The 25383-nt window shown below is 32.0% G+C and overlaps 1 protein-coding gene across 1 annotated transcript; it reads left to right on the top strand.

Annotated features, from left to right (window-relative positions):
* The first annotated feature begins 5061 nt into the window (after window positions 1-5061).
* LOC106710941 (neuropeptide FF receptor 2) lies at window positions 5062-19901 on the top strand. Its single transcript, XM_045678370.1, has 9 exons — window positions 5062-5273; window positions 13893-14035; window positions 14667-14893; window positions 15483-15585; window positions 16040-16137; window positions 17462-17630; window positions 18755-18870; window positions 19144-19224; window positions 19731-19901. Exons 1-9 carry the CDS (start codon window positions 5122-5124, stop codon window positions 19899-19901), a joined length of 1260 nt encoding a protein of 419 aa, XP_045534326.1. The 5' UTR covers window positions 5062-5121.
* The last annotated feature ends 5482 nt before the right edge of the window (window positions 19902-25383 follow it).

Here is a 25383-nt window from a genome sequence, read left to right as displayed (position 1 = left end):
ATATCCTCTTCCTATGCGAACCTACTCCATGAAATCAGCTTCTCCTTCCCATCCATTCCTTATAAGAAAAGGGTGGGAAAGGAACGAGAACTAAAATTAGGCGTCCGGCACCACACTCATCAGATTGTGCGCGGAATTGCACTTCACGCCTGTCTTCTGTGTGGTCGTGGTATTTCACCGGTCGAGCCGTCCCATTCTTGCTCCTATTTAAAAATTTCACTTATAAAGTTACACGGAAAATTAGTTATTAACAACAAAATTCAAAATTCCATAGCAGTTCAAACTATTGACAGAGTACGTAGTTACAGCATCAAATACTTGACGTACCTACATTTCTCATTATTAATCATCACTATATACATATGTAAATACGTGAAACGGAAACTTAGTTCCCTTTAATTTAATTATGCGAACATGAACATGAAATACACAGTTCACGTTAATCTAAGGTACATAAAGCTATTTTTAATTAGAAGAAATCTTTGAATATTTGTCGAATTTCGACTAATGGGTCGTATTAGGTTTAAAAAGGTGAGAAAATAAACCTTATTTATATTTAAACTAATGATGTTTTTGAGTTATACCAGGTTATGCGACCTACGTCGAACCAAACCACGGTAAAATTCGACTCGTTTACTGATTTGAAGCTTTATTGTTTAAACAATTAGCAACATCATAAAAATTCAGTATTTATTTTGCTTTAAAATATTTTTTATAAGTTATCTCTTAACTGTAGTTATAAATCATAATTTACGCTAACGACTTTGAACTTTCCCGAACGAAACGTTTTCGGCTGCCCTATTTTACTTATAATTAAATTTTGAGTTTTTCGGTGTGCGGTTTGACTACATTTAAGGATAATAAAAAACTTTACTTCCAAGTCCTTTTTAAGGAAAAAAGAGAGGGGCCTTTGAAAAAGATTTCAGGACGAAATTAAAAAGTAAAAGAACTTCTATTTCACTGATCTCCAAAAATAAATATCTTCTGAATATATTAAATTCAGGGAATATGTGTATATGAGTAAATGTATTAAACAGCAGTGTTTTAAATAGCGTATAGAAAAAAATTGGTAAAGAGGTTTGAAAATTAATTTTGCACAAATCTGAAAAAATATATCAATTCGTTTACAGTTTTCGACATCTTAATTAGACGCCCAATTGAGAAAACGTAAGATTCACGTTTGTTATTAAAATATATCAAATTCACATGGAGGGTCGTGTCGTGGGAGCTCGTATTAAATCTGGCGTAATTTCTTGATAAAATAGCTTTGTTTTTATACCGTAAGAGTGTTTAGTTTGTAGCAATATGACCTGAACATAGTAGAAGCTCTAAGCTAGACACAATGCTTTTGTTAACAGTGAATCTTTTGTTGTTCGGTTTTGTAAAGTAAAAACTTTACCTTCATAGTGTTGTGTTTGTGGTCAGATTTAAATGACGGTAAATATAACAGATGAATTCGCAGAACAACATGTTTTATTTTTAGTCGCTATCAATTGCCACGCAATACGTTTTCTTGTCTCTTAAATTGTTAATTAATGTAATTTGGGTATTTGTTACAAAAATTATTTTTGTATTCTCCCTGTCACTTTACAAATCTTTTATCAGTTCAAGAAGACAACCTAACACAACAACATATGTACATTATAAGTACGTATTATCTACAACTTTATGAGAAACATTAACAAAGATATGGTGAAACATTTCAGAAAGCTACGAGAACTCCCATTAATTTACATGCAAGGTCTTGAACTGTTTTGTTTTCGTTTCGTCGACCTTCAGAAGAAGATATTAAAACGTAGAATATACAAGACGAAAAGTTATCTTTATGTATTTAATAGAAACAGTAATTACTGAACTATTTAGGTTGCGTCAACTTTTACCTTTAGTTTTGCTTACTTACTATCAAGTCTAAAGGAGTATTCAAAACTTAAACATCAAAAACTTATTGGTACATTTATAGACCCGTATGTCATAGAATGTAGTTAAAACAAATACTTCTTTTAAAAGTTATGTTGCTCATTTATTTAACGAAAAGCTAATTATAATTCTTTAGTGAGCAGTATAAGATTACTTTGTTTCTTTTGTAATTTTCATCTCCTTTCAAGCTTGGTAACTAAATATTATTCTACTAATTTTCGATAAGGAAAATAATTAATAGACATTCCTACACATTTCAATAATTTTATAAAAAAAATGAGTTAATTTTTAATTCGAAACAATCATTATTAAAAACCACTAAAGATTTATTTTAGTTTGTATTTCTAAATACATTAAAAAGTTAATATGTACGAAAAAATTGTAATAAATCTAAAAAACATGTTATGTGCACTTCACCCGTGAATAAATAAATTAAATAAACCACCACGAATCAAGGTAGTGCGTGATAACTGTAATTTTATTATCAGCCCTTAACAAAGCAATAAAGAGTCACGAATGTTAAGACCGCGTAAAAACGCTAATAAACCTGTGGCGTCGCTGTTGCTGTTAAAGGTCTTTATGTATCCGCCAGAGGTCACTCGACGCCCGGTAAATTTTACTTTCTCATATTAAATATATTTCACGACGCGATTTAAGAATTTTATTTATTACTGAAAACACTACACTTGTACCAGATATTTTCATATACTACGATACATTTTATTCCTAAGAACGTTTTATTTTATTGATGTTGATTATTAAGTTAGTATTGTAAAATAGAATTTGTCACTGCGCGTTATAAAAGGCGGAGTGGAATTCTAATGTAAGAAAATGACGGCGCACACTGACTATGAAATTTTCTAGAATGTAGGAAGCAAGTCTTTATGCATTAGTTTATTTCACTTCTGAGAGTTCAAAACAGTCATTGGTCAAAACAATAATTCAGTAATATGTCGTTATCATTTGTGTCTGACTTCATTTAGAATTAAAATGAAATAAATGTAATTAAAAAGTATATAAGTTCTACCGCACATCTAGGTACCAATAAATTTAAAATGAATACAAAAGCCCATAACAAAAGGTACTACAAAGATGTAAGAATATAAAAAGCGAGTGTATTACCTGATGTTATTTATCATATCCCGCCCACATTAAAGGCCGCAGATAATTTGATTAATTATACATTAGAAATCGCTTACATTACGAAACACAAAAAGCCTTTGCTAAAATTTTGCAATTCTGAACAATGAAATATTCTATAAATGGGTATCGTTTATTTAAAATATTCAATTTGTCGGACTGATTTGGTAACATTCATTTTATTTGCTTGTGTGGTAATTGGAAATTATGAAAATCTTTTAAAAAAAAAAAGTTAAAATAACAAGTCACGGTTCTGTCTAAAAGTCATTTTTGTAGTGTAAAAGTGTAAAATCTTATTGTTACAAATGTGAAAGTTTAGATGGATAGCGGGTCGTTTGTTAGAAAATATCTCCGTAATGGGTCAACGGATCTTGTTGAAATTTGGAACAGATGTAGACGATTGTCTGGAAGAACACACGGATTACTTATTAAGTTTTTTTTTATTTCTCGCTCACGGAGTCGCGGGCTACAACAAGTATCTTATGAACAGGTGGCAAATATTACTTTTCTAATTGTGTGGTGTATGACGTAAGATTAACATACTTTTTGTTAAGTAATAAACGCAATACTTTATTTTAATTTATGTAAATTTCTTTGTTTAATAACATTTCCTGAAAATAATACTATTATTGCAAATAGTTTTTATTTTGTTAATTTCATAAAATCTTACTAATATTATAAATGCGAATTTTTAGGTGGGTGAATGGATGGATGTTTGTTTGAAGGTATCTCCGGAAAGCCTCATAGTCTCGAAGAACACTTAAGCGACTCACTCATTATGTTTTTTTTAATTCCTCGCGGACAGAGTCGCGAGCGACAGCTACTATTTTATATAAATTCATTTACTCATATTTGAAAATGTACAATAATATGGTCTCTGTATATGGTATCTGTATATGGTAATTACATATAACTTAATACACATACAAATATATATGTATTCAACATATATCACGATGATATGTTAATCACACAATGCATAATTCCATATCTTATAACATTCAAATGTCGAGAAAAATATCGTAATACGTGATATAAACCAGTCTTTGCTGTCCCTTTAAATTGTTGTTTTTTACCATAAAGTGACACAAGATAGAGATTAACTTGAGTTGTGAAACGGGATGGGTCCCGCTACTCTTTATTTACTAAACTAAACACATACTATATAATATGTGTGGACGTGCGTAGTTTAATTAAATACTAAGATTCTAAATGCGATGTCTCTCAAACCTCTTAAGATCGTTTTGCAGTTGTTACTAAGCTTAGGGTTTTAGTGTGTTGCCGTTCAAAAGGGAGCGCAATAATATGGACAAAGGCATTATCCCTAGCGCCAGGTATTCGTGACCAAAAATTAGATTAAATTAATAATTACATATTTAAATAAATACTTTCGTTATTTTATGTTGTTTACATTTAACATAATTAACATTCACATAAATGAAGATGTAAATAAAATAAATTTGTTTATCTGTATCTGTTCGTAGCTGAAAATTCCTCCAAAATAAATTTAAAGAAAATCATAACTGGGAACTAAGCGGTTTTCTCTTTCATATTGGATACATCCGCCCCCTTTCCCTTTCAGAGTAGGCGTTCATTCAGTCAGTTTCAGTTTTCTGTGTGCTGTGGACGCGCTGAAAGTGTACACATTACGGGAATGTGCCTGCGGACGTGGGTTAAAAATTCATACGAACAATGTTTAATTAAACGAATACTTGTTCTAAGATTCAACAATTTTAAATACGATGAAAAGGGTATAAAAAATTAACTCGTGTATTAATAAACTTTAGTATTAATAAATATCGAGTATTGTTATCTATGTGGTGAATAAATATAACTTGAGAAATTATATTATGTAAATATACAAACTATAAAAAATATATATATAAATAGTGAAAATTTATATAGACCTAAAATGTTTCGTGTGTCAGTTCTAAATGCTGTAATATGGTTTTAAGTTTGTATGAAGTTTCAAATTATTGAAGTGAACAGTGTGCAAGCAAAATGGATAACGATACTTTTAGTAATGTGGACTATTTAAAGGATTTGAATTTTAGTGTGAGTTTAATGAATGAAAGCTTACATTTCGGCGCTGAGTTGGATATTTTATTTCGTCCTGAGCGAGTGCTGATTGCACTCTATGTGCCAATTATCCTACTTTCCCTCATCGCCAACATTCTACTCATCGTTGTAGCGGTTAAATGTAATTATACCAAAAAGTAAGTTTGCACATGTTTTTTTTATTCATTAATTGAAGAGAACTGTAGTTTATTATTTTCACTATAAAAATAAGTAGATTTTTAAACCGAAGTTTGAAATCTGAAATTAAACAAATAAACCTTGACGCATTATTTCGCATACGGGTTTTTTTTACTACGCTCTTATTGCGAGTAAGCGTAGCTTTTTAACCAACCACATTTTTTTCAGCAAAAAAACTCTCAGAGCAATTTAGAGTAAGTTAAGAATATACAACTTTATACAACGAAGCTACGTAACATGTGTGATTTGATAATACTCTCAATAATCGAAGTTACTTTGAATAAAGTTACAAATAATATATCGATGAAATTTGTTATAAATGTAGAACTCAGTGTGGAAGAAAACAAAGGCTACCTATGATCCTTAAAATGTATACGGTTTTACTCCATAACTCTTGAAAATTTCCACGGGAGAACATAGTCTTCAATATCTCAAAACACTACACATTCATCTTGATTTTATAAATCCGCATGGATGAAGTACTTGTTAGTATTAAATAATATGAGCGGCAAATAGTGCATTGTACTATAAGTTACCGAATTTCTGATCATCGAATCTTCATACCTCAAACGTTAAAATCTAACATACATTCATTGAAAATATGAACCTCGTGATTTGCGCCCAAAAAATTTACACGCAAACTTATGGGATAACAAATATTCCTTTTATTTGCCAAACAGGTGAGCACAGTTAATCGAAAAGTTAACTTCGTTGATCGCTAAAGCGTTAAATTCTCGAAAATTTAACGCAAGTTAAAGTTAATCGTTAAAAGTTAAGCATACCAAAATTATACTTCTTTTGGGGCTGAGAGAAATAAATAAAACAAGTGAAAAGAAGACCTTTTGATGATTTTTGACAATATGCACGAATTGCACATACTTTTGTAAATTGAATTTACAATTTCTCACTTATTGTAGCGACACTTTTTTCACTACCTATACATTCTCTAACACATTATTCGATCTTTTCACACTTCATTACTTTATTTGCAATTAAACCAGGAGTCAGTTTGTGGTAATCGTATTTTAAATATTAGGCAAATTGTAAAAGTATGAATTTTGTCTTGTTGTTCACGTCTTTCCGGGATGCATCACACTTGCACGTGAACTTCAACTATATTATCAACTCGTTTGGTCACCATTCGACTCGCTGACAGTCGCCGAACATAACTGAACTTACGATCGTGGCGTGGCGCATTATTTAAACAAAATGACATCACATCTCGAAGTTTCTAATGTAACGATTAACGGACTAAATAAACGGAAGTTGAGCTTAGCGGAAGTTATAAGCTTTAACACTTTTTGAAGTTAATCCGTTGAGCAAAATGTTAACTTCGTTAATTAACGATTAACGGATTAACGAGTTAATGCCCACCTTTGTTTTTCAAAGTAAATATATCACTAAAATTTAATATACTTGGCAACTTCAAGAAGTAATCTAAATATGGTGATCTGATTGACACGACTTCGATTAGTCTTTTTTTGGCTTTTTACGATATTGTCTAAACGTTAAATAAATTCATCTTATTAGCAACAAGAATTGACAATTTATTTTTTTGAACTAAATCTCAACAAAATGTTCTTGTTCAGAACAATGAAAAACAAAATGTTGGCTTTGTTCAGAAAGAAATTGATAATTAAAATAACAAGCTTCTTAGATTTCTACAATAACAATAGGTATTATCTTTTATTAGTCTTTAGAAGACTCTAATTAGACTGAATTAGTTGAATGTTTCCATTCTCCAAGAAAAAATTGTTTATTTATGAATTCGTGTGCTTGATAGATCTGACATACATATGTTATTACATGTCCCGACGACCAGTCAATATGCAAATGCAAGTTTCAGAAGTTATATCGGTGGAAGGGAATTTCCTTGCAAGTAGGACTGCGTTGCAAGCGCTTTATTCGCGTGTACAAGCAATATTAAGTTACACTTCGAACGACTCAAATTATATCACAATAACATCTTAGTGTGTTAAATTTGCTTAGATTTAAGAGCATAGCATAATTTTATTAAAATTGATAAGCGGTCCTTACTCAAATGTACGTAAAAATATAAAATATTGAACACATATATGTTATGATGCAAGAGATACGGTAATCTGTTTGTATATATAACATATAAATCACTACAAACATTTTAATCATTGCATAAATTATTTCGCGGAAGATAGTGTCAAACGTAAATGATACATGTTAACGATAGCCTATTCATAGATATTTATTACATAATGTTTATCTTTATGTAAATGGATCTGAAAAGTTGGCAGATACTATGTGAGTGTTGGACGATGGCCAATGCTAACACGTTGATCATTACATCGAGTCCACTGCCACTACCACACGTGAGAATATACTGCTAATTTACAACTATTTATTAATTAGAGTAATATGGAACTATTATTGTACCACTTTCATTAGGTGGGTAATAAGTGCTAATGAGCTTCGGGTTATTGAACTAGAAATCAGGAAATTCAATGTAGTTATTCTGTGACAAGTTAATTAAAACTACATTACCAAACATGACATTGTATTTAGATCAATCATAGGTAAGCCGTGCCGTGCTAAGCAATAATTCAAACCAATAAATTCGAGATCAATCAGGCGTGGTTTTTTCTTGTTTAAGATTATATTTAATGTATGTTTTTCCATTGATCTACTGAATGCACTATACTACAATTCTGACTGAAAATATGATTTATTATTGGTTGCAAGTTATAACTACACAATCGCTTGCCTATTTTTTAATTTCGATTACATATTTATTGCAATCATGTCAATCGAACTTCGTTACAATGTTCCGTCACTGAAATCTTTTTTTTAACGATAAGGATGTTAAAAAAAAAAACAAGAAACACAGATATTTCATAACAACTGAATTCATATATTGGAGTGCGTATCGATTCATTAACTTTAATAGATGTTTTTAAGCACGTCACCTCCCTATGAAGCTTAAACTGATAGATGTCAAATGTGACGTTTAAAAGTGGCTCTGCTATAAGTGTCATTCAAAGAGTACAATCTATCTATATATATAAAAGAAAGTCGTGTTAGTTACACTATTTATAACTCAAGAACGGCTGAATCGATTTGACTGAAAATTGGTGGGCAGGTAGCTTAGAACCAGGAAACGGACATAGGATAATTTTTACCCCGTTTTCTTTTTTTTTTATTCCGCGCGGACGGAGTCGCGGGTAAAAGCTAGTATTATATAAAAGAAAGTTGTGTTAGTTAAACCATTTATAACTCAAGAACGGCTGAATCGATTTAACTGAAAATTGGTAGGCAGGTAGCTTAGAACCAGGAAACGGACATAGGATAATTTTTACCCCGTTTTCTATTTTTTTTTTTATTCCGCGCGGGCGGAGTCGCGGGTAAAAGCTAGTAATATATATAGAAAAAGACTGCCCTCGCAACGATTTTTTGTCACCCTAAAAGAACTAACGTCATCTGTCGATATACTTCATACTCTAATATTATATGTATGTATGTATATAACGGCCGGGGTGATTCTTCTGATTGCGACATATATATATACATATATACATACATAGGCCACTTATACTTATTTATGTAATATTTACAGACGACAATATATTTAAAAGCATTTCATTTTCGAATTTTTGTAATACTTCGAAATTAAAATGATTTAAAACATTGCCGTGCTTCACAGATTATTACTTTTATTATACTTAAGTACATCTATTTGCGGTGGATTTAATCAAAAATAAAAACAACATTCTTTAGTATTTCTTTTTTATTTAGAAATGCTTATGTTTGTTATAATATGTTTGAGCCACAACTTTCAATTCGTCATTAACATCGTTATTTATTATATAGCCACACAAAAACCGATTTATATTTCTGCACCAACTGTAATTTAGAATGTTTTTTGTTGTGTCAACAAAAAAATCCTTAACTTTTCTTTGTGTGTTTCACACTTAAAAGGGAATGTAAGAAAAACATCAATATGAAATTGCATATTTCTTTTAATTTCACAGTTTGAGGCACTTTTTAAGTATGAAACACAAACATTTTGAATTTCTTGGAAACATTTTTTTAATGATAAAGAAGGATAGTACAGCCAATTTTTATCAGAAAATATTATTTTGCCTTTATGTATGCATTACTGACATGATCACTTATTGAAATCATGTCATTTCGGCATGTTTCACATCTTTCAAGACTTTTTCAGGACGCAGCCACACACATAATTTCTTTGTCCATTATCTATTGTGTCTTCTCCAACAACATTATTAAATCTTCCCTTAACGGAATTTTTTCTTTATATAGGGATTAGACGAAGACCTTCTTTAAAAAAGATATTAAAGTTTTGCAAACATTCATTACGGTCATCTTCACAATTTGCGTGGGGGGATTGGGGATAATTGAAATTTTCTTATTATTGTATACTTACGTGTCTTTGGAGGACACCTTAATGCAAAACGCCTCAGCATCGTGTAAAATCATGTTCAATGTCGCACAAAAACTTAAAAATACTAGTTTGTTGAATCACAAGTATAGAAGTGCCTGGTGTCATCACTGAAATAGGAAACTGACCTCTTGATTTTGAAAATGGAAACGAAAAGAATAAACTCTATATTTGTGTAGTTGATATTTATACTTTTCTCTTAATTATCCTTAATTAAATGTTATATTGATATATGTAAATTAGCTGTCGCCCGCGACTCCGACTGCGCAGAATTAAAATAAAACTTATTATTAGCCAATGTGTTCTTCCAGACAATGTACTACATCTATGCCAAATTTCATCCATTGAGCCGTGCAAATACCTTTGTGATACTAAAATTTAATGTGCTTGAAAGATTTTTGTTTTCGAAAATACATATATTTATTTTTTAAATAACACTGATAGTACGGACGACAATGAGTTATTATTTGTATTGATATAAATTTAATAAGAAGAATTACTAATCTCTCATTTTTATAACTTTTTACTTTTTGTTAGATTTAGTTGTTTTAAATGATGAAAGAATTTCCACATTTAAGATATCTCTGAGTTTAAGGCAACAAAGAATTTTTATCTCTTTAGAAATTAGCATAAATATGCCTCGCCTTTTGTCGGTTATCTGCGATGTTTCGTTTAGTAAAATAAAAAACACAAAAATGAGACAACATATTTTGGCTTTGTGTCGCATTGTTCAACTTGAAATATGACGTCACTCATTACATCAGACCGGATATCTTTTGTTCTTTTCTTATCTTTGCTATATTAGACTTTAAATATACGTTATAGCTTTTATATTGGAACCCTCTACAGTTATAATTATTTATAAATGCTTCTGAAAAATTATTTTCTCAATTAAGTCCATTTTAATACTGTAAAATATTAATGTCACAAAAAATTAATTCAGCGTGCCTTTCCTGTTTCATAGCGTAGGCGGTAGTGTCAAATGATGTATTTATAAAACAAATCATGATTTATTAAATAAGAGCGACATTGTGTCTTTAGTTCGTTTAGTTGCTGTTAGTAAAGTCTGTTCTGTCACTATTATAAACTTTTATTTAGTTAGTTTCAAAATTTGCGAATTAAATTTAAACTACGTTCCTGTTACTTGGTTACCTGAAATTTCGCATACATTGTGTGACAATGCAATATTATAATGATATGGTGATGCTTTGATGATGAAGCTGGAAGGTGACCAAAAAAACTTCATAATGAAACGACACAACCTCATCGAGTTTGGGATCGTGGGTATCAATTTGACAATCTATTTTGTCATTTCTATTTTTTTTTTAAACTTTAAAGATATAAATAATTAAGATGGTACTAAAATGGAAAGGGATTAAGGAAAAAAAGATAAAAGTCTGAACTCATTTATAAGTAAAAATCCAAAAAAAAAAACTATAAATATAAAAATTCTTCAAACATGTAATTCGTTGGAACGTACATCTTCAGCTTAACCGTAAGAAAGACATATTAGTCGACAGAATAAGATCAATCCGGACGTGTTAACTCGAGCACGTAATACACAAGGTGTTCCTCAAAATACTGTTCAAACATCCGGACCGTCCAATTTGTTATCCACAACCAGTGTAAACGGAAACTTGTCTACGAAGAATGATGGCTTTAACTTCAAATTTATAGTTACATTCTCGACAAATAAACAGAACTAACATATTTTATTTTAAATGGTAATCTCCAAAATACGACAATCTGAGTTGCCGTAAAATGTTTTAAATCACTTAATATCGAAGAAGAAGGCATTGATGATAGTGATCGAAAACAAATATAAAATCTTTCATGTTTTTTTTTACAAGTACATTGACTGTGGGGTAGTGGAAGACATCCAGTGCTCGGAAGGAACGGTTTAGACTTAATTATTTTAAGGTATTCGGATATAATATCGGTCAGATAAACCCTATTCTGGCTTACCCGTCTTCTGTCGAGGCCAGGATGAAACAATGTAGATGATTAGATGTATTGTGTATTAATTGGAAGGCTTATGGGGCGGCATGGTCGCATTGCGACAAAGCCTCTTAAATAACTAAATAAAAAAAGTATATTTCATTATAATTATCAAAGAAATAAACGATCGAATGGAAAAATAGCGTTAACTGGTTGTCAAACGCGCAATAAATCTATTCGGTTTTAATTCTAGGATCAAAGCAATACTTCAAAAGTAAAAGATATATTGACATCTGATAAAGACATCGTTGGAGACAGTCGATAAATAGAATGTGTCCATTATCCGTCTCTGCGGTTAAAATAATGGACCTATCAAGGAGATTACTGGCCGCAAATGTTGACAGAAGACGCAGTTATCTATCAGTACGAGTATCTTAATAGAGTGCAGATCTTACTTATATTATAAATGCGAATGTGTGGCTGGATTGTTTGGGTGATAGAAGGTATCTCCATAACGGCTACATGGATTTCGGTGAAATTTGGCATAGCTAGAGAATACAGAAGAACACAAAGGCTAATACATTTTTTTTTAATTCTCTTAAAACTCTTCCTTATGAAGTGTCACGACGCTATAATTGTCTTATTTTTCCCTTTCATTGTATTTTATGTAAGAATTAAATTCCAAAACTACGAGTAATTTTTAAAGTTGAATATTTTGATTATAATATAGATAATATATTTAGGTAAATATTATCTGGCAAGCGACCAATATTCTAACTGCCAATTAATTTCATACACAATGGACACTTCAACTCAATACGACTCATGTATCACCTGGTTTCCTGTTCCGGTGTCATTTGCAATATCTTGATATTACAATAGAAGTTTACCATATTACTAGCTTTTGCTCATGAGTCCGTCTAACCGGAATTAAAAAAAAAAACTTTATAAGTAGTATATACATACTTCCATATTATGTTCTACATCTTCCAAATACAGTGCCAAATTCCATAAAGATACGTTGAGCTGTTGCGAAGATACGTTTAAACAAATATTCATCCATCAAACATTCGCATTTATAATATTAGTAATCATTAAAATTATTCGGTTCAAATAAGTGAAAGTCAATATTTAAATAAATAATGTAACATCAAAAATTATACTACAACTCTATAGAGCGTTTGACATTGATTGACGAGTCGAGATTTTTTAAAAGAAAAAAAAAAAAAAACAATTTTAATACTAAGTAACGGAAGAGAAGTTCGTAACGCAAATGGCAGAAATACATTTACTGGTGTAAATCAAAATCCGTTTTTAAAAATGAAGCTTTTTTGCTACAAGGGCATAAACGAGCGGCAAAAACTAGATCATCATCGACTCTCCTGGACATCCGCAACATCTGGTGCATTCCATGAATCATTACGTGTACAATTTCGTCAATAACTTGTGTCTTTAACTTATTTTAGTAATAATAATGAAATTATGAGAAGTTACTAAATTATTTTTTCCGTACATTTGTTTTTCAAGTCATTGTTTATCTTATTACTATTGTGGATATTATCTTTGTCGCGCCTTTTCGTTTAATTTCAGGTACTTAATTAGTGATGTAGAAATGTAATTAGATGGCTTCGTGGGTTCATATACGAATACATCTGCGGCATTGTTTTCTAGATTATACCCTTGTTATCTAAATAATCACATTGTAAAGAGATATTTTTTAAAACTCATTATTTATTTATCATCTTCGTAATATCTTTTTGGGAAATTTGAAAATTAAAAGTTAGATTAACGGACCTTACATTTCACAATAAGTATGTTTAACATTAATATTTTATAACATCGATTGTATTTTATATTTGTAGGGTATAAATTGTATTAGTATAAATTGAGATTCTCTTTAACTGTCTAAATGTTCATACATTTATTGCCATTGCGCTATAATAGTCAATATACAATTTTAGCAACATTACTAAAGCACATTAATATTGATCTGTCCTACGGGCCAAACTCATATGTGTCCTTCAAGGAAATGTCATATTTCGTACATAGCAATGACAACATGATAGAATAGCGTAAATAGAAATTTATGGGCGAATTTAATGATTAATTAATTAATATCATAGTACTACTACTATACGAACTAAAATTCACACCATCAATGTGAGAGGTGCGTAGTGCAAAGTTCTGAAAGGTATATTATTTGTTGCAGCGTGACCAATATATTCCTCGTCAATTTGTCAGCGGCCGACCTGCTGGTAACCAGCATCTGCATGCCCATACAGCTGAGCAAAGCCATCACTTTGGTATGGTTTTATGGAGACACCGTTTGCAAAATTGTCAACTATATTCAAGGTAAGTTAATCTTACCTTCTCTATTAAATATCATATTATTCTCAAAGTGCTGATGAATCTATTTTGTCATCGAAGTGGAATAAATTTATTTTAAAATATTGACACGATGTTGCAAGCAGGTTGATATTGCAATTACAGGAATATCCAAAGTCCCTTTCAAAACAAAGAAAAAAATTGCGGGAATATGTTTTTAAATGTTGGTGGAATTCACTGAGAGAATTACCTCATAATGTCGAAGTTTTATTTTGATAATCTCATTATAGTATACTTTAAATTTCGAATACGAAAAAGTTCTCATAGACTTTTAAAAGGGTTTTTACTTCACCTCAACCTCACAGAGATCGATTTTTTTATATGCGTTGTAAATTACATACTTTCAATAACAATAAAGTGCTTAATTGGCTACTTATAAGGATAACGGGCCTTTTAACTCTTTTAGAATAACTGAGTATAAACCAAATACCGTTAATTTGCACTTGTTTTGTACAAGTTTGTTATATCGTGCATTTTTTGTATATAATATCTACTACAGCTGTTGACTCTGATACCCGACTTAATAAAACTCACAAATATTATGATGAAATCTTTGGACTGACAGAGGCAAAAACATAAAGAAGGTGATTTGTTACAGGGGTGGCGGTAGCGGCAAGCGTGTTCACGTTAACCGCAATGTCCGTAGACCGATGGCTGTCGATAGCACCGGAGCCTCGGCTGCGCCCGCCGTCGCGTCGTCAGGCGGTACTGCTGCTAGGTTTGCTGTGGGTCGCCGCAATGCTCGTCTTCATCCCACTGCTCGTCGTCGCCACCGTCAGGAGGGAGGCCGTGCCTATCATATCCAAGGCGGCCAATAATATATCTGTGTGTAATTGTAGAATAATATTGTTATAAATGGTATAGCTTGTAAATGTCATTGTACAAAAAAGTCTGCCCAATTGACAACAATTCAATTGGATTCAATTCGAAGCTTTTCTCTAATATAACATGTACTTAAAATAAAGTCGAGTAATAAATTTGATTTTATGTATTAGTACTAAAACAAAACGTCCAAAAACGTTTGTTCGCAGACCGACTGACCAAACTCAAAAAAATATCGAAGACATGCGAATTCTCCCAATCCGTGTCAAAGCTAAGGATGGGATTAGTTCCGACAGTGAAATATTACCCGAACATGTTTTTTTTTAGGTTAAAGTCTAGACTGCTGCTAATTACGCGTACAATATCTCGATTGGATACAAATAGACTGTCATTGTTGATAAGAGATATTTTCAGACAATTACTGATCAGCCGGTTTTACGCAAAAACAGGCGAAGTAGATTGAAAAGTGGATCGAAGTTTGAGAGAATATGTGCACACAGAATATAGGATACTAGTATACATCACCATTCTGTGGAACTACCACCTACTGATACCTTACCCATCTCTCCTATTAATACTTCAATGTTTCTAGATAGAAACGAGAGACGTGCACTTCTGCACAGAGGAATGGACGGGACCAGAGACGAGGAAAAAATTTGGAACTTTCAGTTTCACACTAGTGTATGCGATACCTGGTACGTTTGTAAACGCAAACTATAAAGTAGGTGGAGATTAAGGACTTTTGTTTTGCGCGGTTCTGACACACCTCTCTTGCTTCTTCTCCGTTAATATATTTACGTAATTTATAATTATTCTATTTGTAACTTTATATACTTATAGAATTTCATTCACTTAATTTATAAATCATGAAATTTAAGAAGTACCAATCATTTACAGATTAAAAAGGTGTAACAAAATACCTACGGGAATAAATAATTAACCTAATAATTTGATTAAACTACAGTACTACTTAATTACATTGAATACGGAATGTGCATAAGTATATTAACCGGTTAATTAACAGCAAAAAAGTTTATCTTAGGTATACATAGGTAGCTATTACTGATAATTATAATGATCTTGTTATCTAGTCAACGTAATCATATGTTATATTTTGTTGGTTGACTAAATAATACATTCAATTCATAGGTTCAATCACGTTATTGTCGTACGCGTGCATGGGCCGCACGTTGTGCTCCGTTCGACCTCCGTTTGACATCGACGAGGGCAACGTCAGCATGCAACAGGTTCTAGATGTTATTAATTTTTTCCTATTTATCTATGAATATACAGAGACGGACAATTTTATAAATATTTTTTTATTTTAATCTATTTAATGGTTGATTATGAATCATTTATATTGGATTATATAAATGTTTGATAAGTTTTTAGTAAAATTTGATCGCGAACCGTGTACTATAGTTACTTATTCGAACAATGTATTCACATTATTTTTACAACCTACAGTCTACTGTAATACCATTTATGTTACCTACCCCTAAACCTAATGTTTCCAAAAAGTAAGTTAGTTCATATATTTTGTATGTACCGAAAGGAAATCTCACATTGACCAAAATAGTTCGGGTTATACAAATAGAACTGATACGTTAAATTATTATTTACAGAGGTCACAGGATTTGCGATCTCTTTGAAGTAGTCCCACCCTTCAGTATTTGTGTTCTATGTTTGCAAACTTCAACTGATTGGTAGTACATATATTGATAGTAGCTTGAAAAATTATATTACGAACTTGTTATTGAAGAGGCCAATAACCATATTGACTTATTAACAATTAGCTTTGAGAAAATCTAGAATTATTCCATTAGTTAGAAATTTTCGCGTCTTTATGTATAAGCTAGCTGTCGGTATGTATTCTTCCAGAATGTGTTCTACATCTGTGCCAAATTTCATTAAGATCCGTTAGCCGTTTCGGAGATATCTTCAAACAGACATCCTTCCATCCATCCATACATCCATACATCCAACCATCGAAACATTTGCATAATATTAGTAAGATGTATAGTCCAAATAAAACTAAGTAATTCAAGTAACCTTGCTACTCAAAAAACCTATGTATAGCGCTCACTTCGTATTTTAGCGATGCTAAGTGACAGCTTACTTGTTTGCTACCTTTTGCTCTATGTAAACTCGAGAAAGCTGTTACACGGTTGTTTGCAGTTGTCATTAGCGGTAACGAACTTAGCGCGCTACGACACTGCGTCGGCGAATGCTTTTATTTTCACTTTGTAATTAAATTGTGGTTAACAATATTATGTAAAAGTACCGCGACTTGATTAAATAAGCGTTGACATTTTACAACAACTCTGGAGTACCGAGTTCTATGATAATTACGTTATACGAAAGATACAGTAAAGCTTTTAACTATGAATAGACTGGAAAGTTTTGAATATTGAATAGGTCATGAAAAATTATTTCATATCAATTTTTGAAATTCACAATAAAAATCGTAGTAGGCGTCTTGCCTGTATTCTTAACATTTATCCAGGTTCGTAATAAAATATGCGAAGAATACAAATACTTGGCCCTTGTAAACTGTTAGTTTTGTTCCAGGGTATAAGATTGATGAAGGAAAGGAAACGAGTTGCGTGGATCCTGTTACTTCTGGCGGTACTGTTTGCGCTCTGCTGGCTGCCCTACAACATCATGCAATTGCTGTTGGACATGAACGCCGTCGATCCCAAACATCTCAGCATTTATCTACCTTACGCATTGTTTATAGGTATAAATACATTATCATTGCTTATAATTTATAATAACTTATATTTAATCTATAATATCAATTTATTATTAGGTTACTATTAAAAAGTAAGGCTGAAAAAAACATTAGCTTAATATCGATTACCTTTAATTAGGTTATTTTAGAATATTACCTCTTTTGTTCTCAATAATTTTGTAAGTAAAAATTAGAGGTAACATAAAGTGAAAAATGTGTAAAAAAATTAGACAATGTGGATAAAGAAGATAAATTTCAAATAAGTTCTTGGAATTTACCGACCCTCTTATATACTAATGTTTATTGAATGTTTGTTGTTAGTAATGCAATGTCAATAACAAACGAAATCTTTTGTAGGGATGATGAAATTATCGTAAGATGACAAGCATTTGGCCTTTATTGCTTTCATAAAAGGCAATAAAGGCGCTTTTAACCTTTCAACGGTTGCTAAAAGAAATCCCTTACACCGTGTCAAAGTAGTTTAGTAATTGAAAAGGGTACGTTTGGTTGAAAGGGAAAACCGTCTTATGATGTTTAACTACATATTCCAATCACAATCTAATGGTAAAATTAATGACATTTCTAAGTAGTCGTTTTCTGACCTTTATTTTCAAACTAGCTGTCGCCCGCGACTCTGTCCGTGCGGGATAAAAAAATACTTATTTAGTAGCCTATGGTAGCCTATGTATTCTTCCAGACTATCGTCTACATCTATGCCAAATTTCAGCAAGCTCCGTTGAACGGTTCTGAAGATAACTTCAAACAAACATACATCCATCGATCCAAACATTCGCATTTATAATATTAGTAATATTATACCAACCGTTTTCCATAATCTAATACCAATCGTATTAGAAGGACACTTAAGTATATCTTAAACAATAATACGATGATATTATCTATAGAAAGACTGGAATTGACTTTCGTTTAAATAGAGATACATCGCTTAGGGATTTAATACGGAAAAGTCACCGATTTATTTAGATTCTGCTCAAAACAAAACAGAGCTGTCATTACTATTTGAGTTAAATAAAAATCACTTCACCGGTAGTTATAATTTTCAATGGTCCCTTGAGTTTGAAATCTATTTTATACTTTAGAGGACGTTTATAATTGTTTTATGCGCTTAGGTCACGCGAACTCCGCTATCAACCCCATAGTGTATTGCCTGATGACGCGCAACTTTCAAAGGTCAGTGCGGAAACTTGTCTGCGGCCGCGCCGCCTGCAAACAGACCAAGTTCACGGTAAGATATGGTAATTTTATCACGCAATATATATCGGATGTACATGCTTATGAAGTCATATAAATTTCCATATAAAGCTTATAATGTAAAATGTCAGATAAACATGCCGTTTTTACCTTGACCCGTTTTGTGGCGGTTATACCGTAGTTTAATAAAAAGGAATGAGATTAATTAAATTAATAGGCCGTGTGTAAGGCACAACATCTTATAACAGTCTCAACTCAGGGGGATATTAAATATTATATTTTGCAATAATTTTAACTTGTATTTCAGTGGAGATGTAATCAGAAGCCCGAGCGGTCTTCCAGTGATTACGAGCTATACCATGAACCTCATAAAAGATGTTATATACATGTAAGTATTAGGTTATTTGTTCTTTTTCAATTTCACAAAAGTTAAAAAGTAGTATATTAATACGAATTTACTTCTTTTTTTGTCCTTGTTTAGTTTCTTTTTCAGCTTTGTCTGATTCCACACGAACATATGTAAGAATTAGTTAGTATCTGTTTACTAGGATGTATTTAATAATGGCAGACGTCAGCAACATCTGTTGCACGTACGGGCCTGTTCGACCGGTGAAATACCACGAAATAAGTGGGTGCCGGAAGCCTAATCTTAGTCGCTTTTCCTTCCCGCCCTTTACTTATCAGAAAAGTTTGGGAAGAGGAAGTAGATTTGATTGTGGAGGGCGCACATATAGAGGGGAAATAATCTCTTCCTGTTCATCCTCTCCTCCATCGATTAACGCACACATACACACATATGAACACTCGATAACTTACAGATCTAGTTTAAAAAGTGAAGTATACATACAATTTCTAAGTTCAGTGCGTATTGATTGGTGCATTTTTGTGGACTAGATGAAGACATTACGTCACAATGGCGAGACGCACGGCGGGTTGGTGGCGCGCGACCAGCGGCAGACGACGCAGCTGAGTAACGTGACGCGCTCCTCGCGCCGCACAGCGCCCGCGCATCTCCTCTCCGCCGAGATGCTGCAGCGGCACGGACATATTGATCTCAAACGTTGATCCGACTATTCTACTGTAAATATTTTTTTAAAAGAAATATACTTTCTAACTTTTCTAGTTGTGTTCATTTCGCTCCTACCGCGGAATATTTCTGTTTCTCTCATTCTGTTTGAAAGATTTTCAATAAGAAAATGGTTTTCCATTTTCTTAATTAACTGATTAAAATTTAGAGTAATTTTTCCTTGAATAATCTCACCGAAATCAAAATGTAAATTCCATGTATTTATTCTATTACAATTCTTACCCTTGTCTCCTTCCCACGCGTTATATTGAAAGCTTAGAAGGTTTATTTGGTTAAGGAAAACCTTGTCTTTAAATTCGAATAAGTTTGATATATTTTCTGTGAAATATGTAATTTATTTGTCTGTATTTTTTTGTCTAACAGTGGTAGATCCCGCAACAACAATATTTGTTGGGTGCACGAATGGGCCGGGTAGACTGGTGAAATACCACGACCACACAGAAGACAGGCGTCAAGTGGAAGCAATTCCGCGTTTCGTCTGATAAGTGTCGTACGGGAGGTCTAATTTTAGTCCTCTTTAGATTATTGGATTTAGCGGAAGAGGATAGAGAAATATACCCTTTCTGTGCGTCCCCTTCTCCGTTGATTAAAGGTAGGCAACGCATCTGCATTTGCGGATGTCTATGGGCAACGGTCGCCTCGCTATTGCGGCGAATCCAGGTGCCCGTTTTCTCGTTTGCCACCTTATGATATAAAAAAAAAAATTATAATCTTGCTTTAAGTTAATACAAATTCATTAGTTGTTTTAACAGTTACTATTGTAATAACTAATGAATTTGTAATAATTTGTAACTCTTAATAAAGAGTTTAGGAACAGTATCTAGCAAAAGTCGTGTAGTAATTTACAAGACGTAATTAAGTTTCTTTAAATTATTTTTAGACAGATCAGGCGAGACAACGCTGGCGGCAACAAAAAGTTAGCCTTTGCCTTAAGATTTCATTAAAATAGTACCCACAAATAATAATGTTTACGGCTCAGGTACGAAATGTTAATTCATCAAATTGTTTTGCAGTCAGTTTTCATATCTCATGTCCTAAATACAATGATCTATATGTTTCCAGTGAATAATTTTCAGTTTTATTAAAGCTTCGAATCTGTGATGTGCGCTCCAGTAACCAAGTCTATGATAATCTGATTCGTTCCTGCATGGACGAATGGTAGGAATTTCAAAGGAATTCGAGTTATAACATAAAAGATGCGACAAACCTATTATAGTACCTTTAACATGAAACTTAACTGATTAAAAAACAAAACACGGTACAAAAAACGTGCCTAGTTTTATTACACAGGTTTTTAATTTTTATTTCACCGTTCTTTTAGTCAATTTATACAAACAATATCAATTCCAAATATTTATTCTGATCTAATATGTGTACAGAAATTAATAGAGGTCGTATTACGTCAACAGACTCAGACAGAGAGAGGACACATCATGTTGATTAAAGCTGTATATCTTTATAACTTAATGTCAACAAATGTAAATATATTCAACAGTCTAGTGGCTACATTTATTTAGTTATATTAATGTCTGACACATGTATCTTATATGAATAAAATCGACACGCATGAGAGTCTAAATAACGTCGTCGCAAAAGTTATACAAATAATAAGGTCAACAAATACCTGGTAGAATTATTTAGAAGCTAGATTTATACGCGCCATAAGCTAAGAGTCTAACAAAACTTATTCTATTATGCTCTAATGTTAATAGCTTTCGTAAATACGCGATATTTTGAAAACTTTTGAATTCAATCGATGGAGAGAAGTTTCCATTTTCGACTTAGTAAACTATTTCTAATCATGTTCGTCACAAGCGGAGGTTACAAATGAATTGTCTTGGAACTTCGTGTATAAAAAGTTTGGATATTAAAAAATAGCACTCGTTACTCATTTAATTTATACTTTCCTTCAGATTTATTTTAATTTAAAGTAACTTAACTTATTTACTTTTATTTTATATAAATTTAAATTTAAAAAACAATTTTTTGTTCCTACAGTCAAATTATTTTAAATTATTTTGTGGGACATAGTTGTATTTCCAAGGTTAACACTGTATTATAAATAAATAAATAAAACATAATATGTAGATATCAGTTGTTTACGATCAAAAAATGATCGGCTTCCTCTGGGATGTCTCAGTAAGCTTTAGTTCAAATCTCCAAATCATGTAAGTGTAACAAAAAGCTCTCGCATTTCAATGAAACGATTAGAAAAAGGGTTTTCCAGTAAAACTTGACTGAATTCATCCGTTGTTTAGTCGTATTCTTTGCAAAATATGTTTTTTATATATTATACCGTGAAAAAAAAAATAGATTTATGTTTAAAAATATACGTATTCAATCGAGGTTCAAGCTTTTGATGTAGAGTCGTGGATCAAAGGTTTCCAAGTACATTATCTCTATTCAGTAACATTCTACGAATACATTTATTTACTACACGGGGTAAGGCCTCGGACACGAAATTAGCGACGAGCGGAGCTTGGCGATGGATACAGAAGTACTACTCCGCTCCCGCTCGTTTCGTGCGCATCGCTGTACTATACTATAGTTTTGTTTACCAATCGTCGCGCTGAGTCCTCGGAGTTTTGAGTCCGCGGCCTAAGAATTAAATGTATAATTCAGTAATTCAGTTAATACGAGTTTTTTATCTTATCTATCTATATATATAAAAGAAAGTTGTGTTAGTTACACCATTTATAACTTAAGAACGGCTGAATCGATTTGACTGAAAATTGGTGGGCAGGTAGCTTAGAACCAGGAATAGGACATAGGATAATTTTTACCCCGTTTTCTATTTTTTATTCCGCGCGGACAGAGTCGCGGGTAAAAGCTAGTATATATATAAAAGAAAGTCGTGTTAGTTACACTATTTATAACTGAAGAACGGCTGAATCTATTTGACTGAAAATTGGTGGGCAGGTAGCTTAGAACCAGGAATAGGACATAGGATAATTTTTACCCCGTTTTCTTTTCTTTTTTTTTTATTCCGCGCGGACGGAGTCGCGGGTAAAAGCTAGTATTCTATTATTTTTAAGTCCCAACAATAACATAATTCACGCCCAAAACCTAGAGGACCACACGACCACAGACCTCCATTTGGCGCGGTACTATCCTTTAGTTCCGTTTTTAACAAAAAACAAATAAAAATTATTTTTAATGAGACCCAAAGCATATTCGTAACCTTAAGAGTTTTTTAATTAATAAAAATATTCAGAATATTTGTAACATTTTTAAGTAAGGAAACAGTAATGCTCAGTTTCTCTTCAACTGCCAGTTTTACAAATACAAATACAAATATACTTTATTGTGCACTATCATGGAGTTACAAAAAAAAAGTTTTAATTATTTATGAATTTCTTTTTTTTACTTATTAAAATTTGATATTACTTAAGTCATGTTTATTATGTATAGCTATTCCAATGTTTAAGCCTATTTATGTTGGAAGGTACCTATATATCATATAGTAGTAAGTACCCAGTGGTCGAGCTGAGATATGCCCGATGTACAAGGGCGATAAAAGTTTTTACTGCATTGTTTAAGTGCAGATTTACTAAGTGCTCATTATCAGAAAATGCTGAGTATAAATATGTTTACGTATTTATTAAAATTCTAGTAAATCAAACGTTTGCAATAGTCTTGTTACAGTTTTGAATCTTGCGAATTTTTTATTTGAATAATACTCGGCTGATGTAAATACTATTTCTGTTTTGCTAAAAAGATACCAACACGTAATTCACAATAACATGCGCTTGATTTAGCAAACGTAGTGTTTGTTTAACTTTCGCTTTTTTGTTTTAAAGTATTCTGTTTATATTCATTTAAATGCGAAAAAACAAATGAAAAATCATCAACCTGCCTTTGTCCTTACAGGGGGTCGGCATAGTATGTACTACTCCTCAATACACCTCTACCAGCCGTCATATTATATTAATTCACCTCCCATCTTACGTATATCCTCTTTCCCACAATCGATACATACTTTTTTTGGCCTTCCTCTACCTTTTTATTCATTCACATTCAATCTCAATAGTTTTTTGTTTGTGACAAATGGAAAGATTTCATTTAATAGTTCTTTGTTATGTGCGTTTTGACTGCAGTGACCTGTGTATTGAGACATATTGCTGTCTCTGTTTCGTCAAAGTGAACAAGTGTTTTGTCAGTGAAAACTCTTATTCAGGGTTATTATTACTTTGATAAATTCGCCATTTATTTCACATTTATTTCATAACACTATCATTTTATAAAAGAATCAGCAATAAACATTCTATTTCTATTACCATTACATCATTACATGTGTAATTAATCGCTCTGCGAGTGAGATGTAATTGTTATTCAACATTTGATTATTTTTGTTTCGCCAAAATAGCGAAATGATTTACATGCAAACAAGCACTGGAAAATTAAATATTTCGATTTCATGTACAATTAATTCTAGATTGAATCGCAGCTTTAATGTTTGATGAGCATCAAATTGGAAAACTGAATACAAAGGGAAATGCTGGAAACGAACAGTTGATATTTTCAGTCACAGTTAAGTTACTTTTCCAAGAAAGCAGTTTTCTTTAAATCATTATGAAAAGCATATAACTTCTGCGAATAGGGGCTTATTTTACAAATATACGTATTTTTGCGTATTTATTTGTGAGTTTTAAGTTTCTACTAAATAAATAAGGCAATTAAGCAAACCTTTTGTAAATTCTATTTCCTTACTTCACTAGTATATAAATACTCTGGCGGACCCAATATTTTCGTAACAAAACGACAAAATTTCCTCTTGTCACGAAAGGGATTAAAAATAATTTATGATTACATATTTTAGATATTAAATTCTTACGGTTTTTGCACATGTTGGAAGCTCACAGCTTTAAGGTTAATTACCAACGGTTCCAAGTACATTCTAGGCGTTATAGAACATTACGTTAGTCTAATGTCAAAATTATTTTGAACTTTGATTGCTACCACGATATAAAATAATAATTAACAAATCTTTATAGCTTCAAGAACATCGTTAGCGTTAATTATAACTTCAATAGTTTGGTCAGAAAAAATGTGATAGCTGATGGCCTAGTTCCGATCTATATGTATGTCGCAGTAAGCTGTGTCAGCTAAATCGTAAAATCGGTCAAGGTGATTTTTTTTTATGTTATGTAAAAAATTGTTATCGAAAACAATTAGAACAATTTTGTTAAGTTAATTTTGAAGTTGTTGAGCAATGGACCAAAGTTTTAGATAATTGTTTAGATATCTGTATTAAATGTCAATTATCTCCTTATTTAGTTAATTTAGGAGGGAATCTGATGTAATCATCTTGACTTTGGCGGATTAATCAAAGCTCCCTATTTGTTATTGCGATCTGCGATACGATTGCGGCTGTAAGTAGATAAATTGCTTTTGATACTATTGTTTCGAGCGGAAACTTTAAAGTAATTTAAAGAGAGATACTAAAGAAAAATAACTACC

This window comes from Papilio machaon, chromosome 6, assembly GCF_912999745.1.
Source record: "Papilio machaon chromosome 6, ilPapMach1.1, whole genome shotgun sequence".
NCBI lineage: Eukaryota > Metazoa > Arthropoda > Insecta > Lepidoptera > Papilionidae > Papilio > Papilio machaon.
This window is presented reverse-complemented; position numbering and strand designations above follow the sequence as displayed.

Coding starts and splice junctions, on each gene's coding strand:
- LOC106710941 (XM_045678370.1), top strand. CDS start 5,122: ATGAATGAAAGCTTACATTTCGGCGCTGAGTTGGATATTTTATTTCGT. Junction 15,586..16,039: donor ACTAGTGTATGCGATACCTG/GTACGTTTGTAA, acceptor TTCAATTCATAG/GTTCAATCACGTTATTGTCG. Junction 17,631..18,754: donor ACCTTACGCATTGTTTATAG/GTATAAATACAT, acceptor TTATGCGCTTAG/GTCACGCGAACTCCGCTATC.